At 33.2% G+C, this 9,158-nt stretch overlaps 1 protein-coding gene across 1 annotated transcript in view; it reads left to right on the forward strand.

Moving 5' to 3' along the window:
* The window catches only part of Ptprq (protein tyrosine phosphatase receptor type Q), a 217,497-nt gene that overhangs the window by 204,601 nt on the left and 3,738 nt on the right, over positions 1-9,158 (forward strand). The window contains exons 42-45 of the mRNA XM_033763494.1: positions 1,243-1,377; positions 1,620-1,745; positions 2,660-2,808; positions 7,204-7,339. Of these exons, the coding sequence (XP_033619385.1) occupies positions 1,243-1,377; positions 1,620-1,745; positions 2,660-2,808; positions 7,204-7,339 (546 nt within the window). The remainder of the gene's footprint in view (positions 1-1,242; positions 1,378-1,619; positions 1,746-2,659; positions 2,809-7,203; positions 7,340-9,158) is intronic.

Here is a 9,158-nt window from a genome sequence, read left to right on the forward strand (position 1 = left end):
TCTCTCCCACCAACACCGTATCCCCCATTTTCACCTACATCTGATGATATTTTTATGATTCACAGATAAAATGGAATGAATTACTAGTTTTCTATCTGCTTCTGTGTTTATACGATCAGTCTTTCTCCTATGGCTGTGAATGAACTGTCTGTCCTATATTCAAGTAATAGCCTATCCTTTGCCTCTCAAGAAGATGGATTGAAGAGTTTTCTTTTTTTTTTCTGCCCCATTAATTTTATTCTTCCAACTGAAATATAAATGTATTAAAAATACATTTGGTATCATAGCTTTCTCTAGTAGCTCCCTATTTTTCCATGTCCCGTTTATACTAAAGCCCCTTGAAGAATTGTCTGTACTTACTATATCTAATTCTTTTTTCTGTTAACAGTTCCACTCATGTTAGGCTCAGATGCTAGGCAAACAAAACATTAAAACTGCTGTTTTCAAGGTCACAATTAACTATTCAAAAAAACTAGCATCAAGCGTCAGTCCCCACTTTATTTGATCTTGCAGCTGCTCTCATGCTTTCATCTTAGTCCCATTGGTTCTCTCTCATCTCCTCGACATCCAAACCCTGAAATGAACTACAGCTCAATCCTTAAGTTTTCTGTCGCTTTCCAAATGAATCTCCTTCGTGATCTCATCTGCTCTCCTGACTTTAAATAAGAGCTGTATGCTGATTACTTCTAAATTTATCTCTCTACTTCTGATTTCTTCCTGAATTCCAAACTCAAATATTGAATTGTTTTCATGGCATTCCCACTCAAATGTCTGAGAGCTATTATGTGTTTAATATATTCAACATGAATTTCTGATGATTTATCCTATCAATCTTCTCATCTTGATGTCTTCTTTGCCTTCCTTTGGAGTCATTATTGATTTTCTGTTTCTCTCATTCCCAATATCCAGTCTATCCGCAAATTTGTTACACTGTAGTAGAGTATGTGGTTAAAAGTGGATGTATGGGGAAGAAAATAAGAACCAAGATACATCATGTAAAGGTACAAGATCCCAATGATGAAGGTAATTGTACTGTGTACCTAAAAGGTACCAGTAAACTTAATGGGAACAAGTAGATGTTCAATATTTTGAGTAACCAAAACTATTTACAATAAAAAATACAATACTTTAAAACATTAGATCATATTACGGCAAATATATTTGTCAGGTATTGATCAAATGCTAAGAAATACTACATTGGTATAAACATTGATGGTGTATATGTAAATTATATCCTTCTAGGGCTATTTATGTCCCAATGAATTTATTGCTACTCAAGGTCCATTACCAGGAACAGTTGGAGATTTTTGGAGAATGGTGTGGGAAACCAGAGCAAAGACATTAGTAATGTTAACACAGTGCTTTGAAAAAGGACGGGTAAGTTATATAAAAATCTTTTCAAAATATTTTATATTTGTGTTGATATGTATGAATATTTTGGCTACATTTTAATTCATTTAATGCATTAATTTAGATGTCTATAAAGCAGTTTTAAGTTAATAGCAATACTGTGAGATACATTCAATGAGATAGATAGATAGATAGATAGATAGATAGATAGATAGATAGATGTCAATGTAACAGTGATTCTTTTCACTGGTTATTTTCTCTAAATACAGATCAGATGTCATCAGTACTGGCCAGAGGACAACAAACCAGTCACCTTCTTTGGAGATATAGTTATTACAAAGATTATGGAAGAGATTCAAATAGATTGGACCATCAGGGATCTGAAAATTGAAAGGGTAAAAAAGCAAAGAGAAAGGAACATGATGTAAAATATTGTGATCTAATTGTCTAGAGTAGAATTAATTTCTATAACTATCTCTTTCAATTATATTCATTCATATGTTTCCATGTGTTTCTAAACAAGTTTCAAATTAGTATCTTATATCAGTATCTATCTCACTGTATTTAATACCAGATCAGTTAAGGGATATATTAACCAATTAGTATCAAATTCTTAGGTTGATAAAAACAAAACTGAAGAAAAACAATTACATTGCTGAATATACTTGATGAAGAAATATTTGGCCTATGACAATAATCTTCCAAATCATCCATCTCTATTTGAATTTGAATAACTTGATTTTTCTATTTAACCCAGAACCAGTATGGCAGTGATAGTGCAGGATCCTGATATACTTACTGGTTTATATAAGGGCTTATCTACATGGAAAATTATATAATGATCTTTATATTTTCTGACATATTAGACATACTATCTGTGTTTTTTTTCATTAAGTTTATTGGTACATTTTAGTATACAATATAGTTACATTCATCATTGGGATCTTGTACCTTTACATGATATATCTTGGTTTTTATTTTTTTCCCTATCTGTGTTTTTTTGTAATTGGTCAACATGTTCAAGTTTTGGGGCCAAAGTTGTTTCAAAGTTTAGGGTTCTAACTTGATTTGAGATCAACACTCTATATTCAGATCTATTTGCAACCTTTCTTATTTTTGGCACTCACACTGAAAAGTGATTCTCTTTATTGCAACAATAAAAGATATAAACAGGAAATAAAGAAAACATTTTTTTCTGCTTTGTAGATAGTTACTTTCTTAAGATTACCTCCAAAAACTGACAGTTGTTTTCAACCTTCATTTAGTACTTGCATAATTTTATTATTTGTAAACCTGCTACTTTGTCTAGCATGGGGATTGCATGACTGTTCGACAGTGTAACTTCACTGGTTGGCCTGAGCATGGGGTTCCAGAAAATAGTACTCCTCTCATTCACTTTGTGAAACTGGTTCGAGCAAGCAGAGCTCATGACACCACACCTATGATTGTTCACTGCAGGTAAGAATATTTATAGAGTCCTCTATTAAATGCTATTAAGTGGTGTTGAATTAAGGTCTTTTTATTATCAGGATAACAAATTTTATTTTTACATAATATTAATGTAGATTCATTTCAGGTTCCAATTTTCAGGCATTTTGCTGATTATAATAAGTCAGGGTGTAGCTTTCTAAATTGTTCAAATAACAGAAATGAAATGAGTGGCAAAAGTGACTAAAAGCAGGAAAAAAGAAACTTCAGTGCATAAATTCTCCTAAAATATTGGATTATGATTTTCCAAGGCCATTACAATATGTTTTAATAGTGCATCACTGTGTGTATATTTATGTTTGTATAGGATTTTATAAATATTACAAATAGCTTGTCTGTCATTATTTTAATTGCTATTATTCTATCACAAAGTAAAAAATTTTTGTAGAAAATAATTTCTAGATTTCTAAATCACAAAGAAAAGGTCAGAAAATAAAATAAAAATCAAATTCAGTGATCAATTCAAATATGGTTCTAGATTTTTACAAAATTTTAACTTTTCAAATTTTTTTCACTAGATCTTTGGTCATAGTTAATATACTATGATTACACATGGATAGTTTTCTTCAAGCTTGTCATTGGTCTTTAATATTTTTAGAAATAAATCTTAAGGCTATCATTGAAAATTCTTTCTAGATATGTAGATATGTCCCTATCTCTGGAACAAAAATTCCTGACACTTGTAACTTAAAGAAGAAGTTTATTTGTTCACAACTCAGTGGGTTCAGTTGATGGCTGGCCAGTTCCAAGGCAGGAGTAACACAGTAGAAGGGCTCGAGGGAGGAAAGCTGTTCAGGCAGGAAGCAGAGAGAAAAGGGAAGCGCGGTTTGACTACCTTGTAAGTCAAACACCAGTGACTCGTCCTCCTTTCTAATCGGACTCCACTGTTGACTGTGAGACTTTTTTTTTCATTAATTTTATTGGTACTTTTTAGGTATACAGTATAGTTACCTTCATCATTGGGATCTTGCACCTTTACATTTTGTTTCTTGGTTCTCATTTTTTCCCTTACCCCTGCCCTGCCTTCACCCCCTCCACCCTTCCCTATTTACGAAGACTGTTTCCAGTTTTTTCCTTTTCTCATTGTTGTCTTTTCCCTTCTTTCCTTTCCCCTACCCTACCCACTTCCCCTACTCCTTTAGCCCTTTTCTCCCTATTTCACATTATCAGTTATACAATTTGAAACTTATTTACACTTTTAGTTTTTCATACAGAGAAACTATTCTTTTGAGGGGCATTTTAGATCTTACCTACAGTACCAGGGAAAGGAGATACTATAATTTGCATCTAAAGTGTCCCCCAAGAGGCTCGAATGTTTAGAGGTGGGGCTTTGGGAAGGTGATTAGATCTCAAGGGCTCTAATGTCATCTGTTGTTGATTCATAATTTGAAAATATTATTGGGAGATGATGGAAACTTGGGTAACAGGGAATTAGGACCTAGCTGAAGGGAGTGGATCACAGAAGCATGACCATTGGTGCTATATCTTGTCTCTGGCCCCTTCTAGTCAGGCTCTTTCTTTGCTTCCTGACCAACCTGAGCTGCTTTCCTCCACAAGGAAGCCTAAGGCTATTGTCCCAGCAGGCAAAACCTTGAGCCAAATTAAACCTTTTCTCCTTTAAATTGACAATACAAGCAGGGCGTGGTGGTGCACGCCTGTAATCCCAGCACTCAGGAGGCTGAGGCAGAAGGATTGCTGTGAGTTCGAGACCAGCCTGGACTACATAGTGAGTTCCAGGTCACTCTCAACTACATAGTAAGAACCTGTCTCAAAAACACAAACAAAAAATAAATAAATTGACAATCCCAGATATTTTGTCATAGTCATAGAAATTAGACTAATATATAAGGGATACTGACTTATTTTCAGGTATGATGAAAAAGTTCTAGAACTAGATAGTGGTGGTCGCCACCCAACATTGTGAATGTACTTAATGCCACTGAGTAGTACACTTAAATATTGTTAAAATAGTAAATGTCGTGTTATCTTTTTAAAACAATAAAATATACTTTTCCATTAATAGTATATTTTAAAAATTTTTCTAACAGTACACGATAATGTTGAATATATGAGAAAAGATAAATCCATACAATTGTAAGTCTATATTTAAAGAAAAGAACATCAATATATAATTTTAGATTATTATATATTTTCTTGACTACTTTGAACTTTCATATTATAAGAATGAAACATAAATTCTTGCTCCTTATGAATTATGTGAACCTTATCTATATTTATAAAGCATATAATACAAAAAGTAAAAGCTTCATTCTTAAAGCTTCATTCTTACTCTCTCAATTTAATTTCCCACTACATACATGAACTTTTAACATAATATTATACAATGTAAAAAATATGTTGCTTTGCTTCTAGAGTCAGTGATTGATTCTATGCTGGTATCAATGATGACTAATGGGAAATAAATGAAGGTAACAAAGCTGCCTTCAGCTTATATATACCTTGAATGTACATTGACACTTTTGCTAAAAGCTATTTAAAAAGAAAAACACTTTTTTTTGCAAGTTCGAAAAGAGTAGAGTGTTTGCTCGTGTGTGATTTAAGCAAACATAAAAACTGAAACTTTTATAAATTTGATGAGTCCAAAGCAGAATACTTGACTCAAAGCCCCAACTCTTCATTTGTTCCAGTCTTGGAAAAGTGCAAACTCCTTCTGCTTAGGCCATAAGCCCTCAAGTTATCCTTAACTCTCCTCACCTTCTTCTCCCACATCCCACAGGTAATCCACCGGTAAATGCTCTGATCGTTGGCTACCTCGCTTACCTTCTCCACTGTCCTCTTGCCTCCCTGGTCTCTTTGCTCTTCTTCCAGACATAGAACCTCCTCACATTAATACCTGTTCTCAGGGTTCAGTGATCCTCTCTGAGTACTTACCGGGGTGTTCCCTAATCTTGTTTCTTTTCAAATATTGTATTATTTGAGATGCTTTTTCTGTTGACCTTATTCAAGCTTAGCACCCTGTATTTGTCTTAAGCTGATGATATATCTTCCTTCCTGGCACTTGTTACTATGAAGCACACACAGTGCCTGTGCACCATGGTCCCTTAGATTATAAGCTCCATTATAAATGGAGACTATGTTGTTAACTGTTACACCCAAGATACCTAGAACAGTGTCTGGTACTAGGAATATATTGAATGATTTAAACTCTGGTTTCTCTGCTCAGGCACATGAGTACACATGTTATCATTATCGGTTTTATATTGCCATACAAGATTTTAGTTTGAATCATATGAAATTGCTGATATTTGACTCATTACTTATAAAAATGGCATTTCCATGTGGTTCAAAGCAATATTTATAAGATTAGTGAACCTTCCAAATTTTTTTATTTATTCCTATATTAATAATTTCTGTACTTAGGAATCTTATCTTTCTAATAGGAATTTCTGAATCAATCTTGGGAGGTTTATAAATTAATAATTTTTAGGAAGCACCTGTCTTTGAGTATTTCATTTCTTTTCTCTTTCTTTCTTTCTTTTTTTTTTTTTTTAACAGGGTCTAAGTAGGTAGTTGAGACTGACCTGGAACTCACTATGTCGCCCAGGCTGGTCAAACTCACTTTTCTTTTCTCTTTCTTTCTTTCTTTTTTTTTTTTTTTAACAGGGTCTAAGTAGGTAGTTGAGACTGACCTGGAACTCACTATGTCGCCCAGGCTGGTCTCAAACTCACAGTGATCCTCCTGCCTTAGCCTCCCAAGTGCTAGGACTACAGGTGTGGACCACTATGCCTGGCAGGGTATTTAGTTTCTTAAAAGGAAATAATGTGTCAATTTCATTATCTATAGTAAGTATAAAACGTTCAGAGAAAGTGAAAAAAATGATTATTTTCAATATCACTCAGAGAAATTTATATTTGAATTAGGTAGATACTTGACATTCTTCATAATAAAAATTGAAAATGTCATCAATATGAAGTTTCTAGTACTCAGTGTTAAATGATTTTTTAAAAAAATTCTTCTCCATACTTTACCAATTCTACCTAAAACATTATGGAAGGAGTGAAAGTCAACTCGTTAAAAGATAAGAAAAACTCAAATATTTAATAAGGTATTATTGATAATCAGTCTGCTATGTTTTAACACAGTCTTGGTAACAGTAAAATCCAGAGACACTTAGAAGAAAATCTACCTCCAAATAAGAAAAGAAACTCTTTAGAATTTATTTTTATCATAATTCATGTATCTTCACAACTTTCAAAGTGAGCAAATTTTATTTATTTATTTATTTGTTACCAGGAATAAAACTTAGGGCTTCACATTTGCCAGGCAGGCACTCTTCCACTGAGCTACATCTCCTGCCCTAGCAAACCTTTATTGAACAAATTTTCTGTGATTTCTTCCTGCAGTGCTGGAGTGGGAAGGACTGGAGTTTTTATTGCTCTGGACCACCTAACACAACACATAAATGACCATGACTTTGTGGACATATATGGACTAGTAGCTGAATTGAGAAGTGAAAGGATGTGCATGGTGCAGAACCTGGTAAGATACCGAAGCCTGCACTCACTCCTTAGTGTCAGCTCTAGAATTTCCGTGTGGGAGGATCCAGGTTCAGTGATATGCTTTGAAAAAGCTTTAAAGGTGTGTGTGCGCAGTAGGCAATGATTTCTAGAAATAGCATCACCTTTAAGTACTGTTACTATTAAGTACTTTTCATCCTAACTTATCTATACTAATAAACATATAGAAAATAATTCATAAAATTGATTTATATTTATTATTTAACAAATTTGAGCTGTGTGGAAAATAAATTCTATCAATTTCTTTTATAAATATTCTAAAAGTTATAATTAAACTTTAGAATATCATCTTTAATGAGTTGCTATGAATTTCATCTTTCCGTATTTGTGTCCTACAGATTAGGTCTAATAATGATTATTGTAGTGTATTATTAACTAACTGGTAATTTATGTTTATTATTTTAGTTTGGAGCAAAGATATTTATAAAATAGTGTTTTTGTTAAAAAAATATACAGTTATTTGAGTCTCTAGTGGGTTCCAAGTGCTATATGAGAACTTTTCCATGTATTATCTTATTTACTCCTCATTTAATCACTTTTTTTTTGTAAAAAACAATCAACAGGCTATTTATCATTGGCTCTACTTTAAAAATAGGGAAACAAATGTTTTAAGACAGTAAAACATACTCCAAAGAAATATTATTAATAAATGTCACAGCCAACTGTAAATACAGCCTACTGTATTTAACTATAATATGTAAAAGGCTCTTATCTGTATCTTTGGATTATGCTTTGTATGTAATATCAATACTGACATTTTCTTGCAGTAAATGCACCAGGTCTCCTGTAGCATATTTTACAGAGTACACCCCCCAAAATAAGTGATATCAACACTGTTCTAAAGTGTGAGGGAACAAGGCTCTTAGCTAAAATAGGTGTGAGATAAATTAAATGGATTTTAAGCACAGAATTTCTTAGAGTCTTTATGTATTGTGTTTTGATGATTACAAATACAGAATATGGCCCTTGGCAGCAACATTTTCCAAACTTGAATGATTGTGGAGCCCTTCAGTCCTTTTGTACCCAGACCTGTAATGCCAATATCATGGGATGTTAGTGCTCTTTGGAAGAAGTTGCTTGAGGCCAGAGATATCACACTCTTGAGGAAAAACTTCTAAGTATGCAGTGTAAATTGAAAAACATAAGCTCAAAAAAAGCAGTATTTTGAAAACATTGCTAATTGCTGTGGCTTCATATCATCATTAGGTAATTCAAAGAAGAAATACCCACAGTACGATACCTTCTATTTGATAGTAGTTTTAAAATTCATATTTCAAATTACTTAAATTTAAAAAATCTAGCTTTTTGTCAGATCTGACTACATTGTTATTTTTGCATCATGATCTGGCTATAGGAAGATTATTCTAGAAGTAAAATGACTATCAGTTTGGTAAATTTTTATCATTCATTTGGACTTGCATGCAAAATGTCAATTTCCAACTCTAGTCTCTGTAGGGATCTTTACAATCATTTCACTTAGGGTGAAATTAGTTAAAACTAGAAAATAGAATCCATACACATTCCCTTGAATGGAAATAAATCAAGAATCACTCTTCCCTCCAGTCACTTCGGAGTGGAATATTGCACATGGCCAGAGCCGTTTAACAAGTGCAAAACCTACATAGTCTCCCAGGTCCCCACACTCACAAGGACCTTTAACGTTTGCTTCACTGCCTGACACTTATTTTTATTTATTTATTTATTTATTTATTTCATTTATTTATTTATATATTTATTTATTTAGGTACTGGGGATTGAACTCGGAACCACTCAAGGTAGTC

This window comes from Fukomys damarensis, unplaced genomic scaffold (assembly GCF_012274545.1).
Source record: "Fukomys damarensis isolate Sample0158 unplaced genomic scaffold, DMR_v1.0_HiC HiC_scaffold_15, whole genome shotgun sequence".
Lineage (NCBI taxonomy): Eukaryota > Metazoa > Chordata > Mammalia > Rodentia > Bathyergidae > Fukomys > Fukomys damarensis.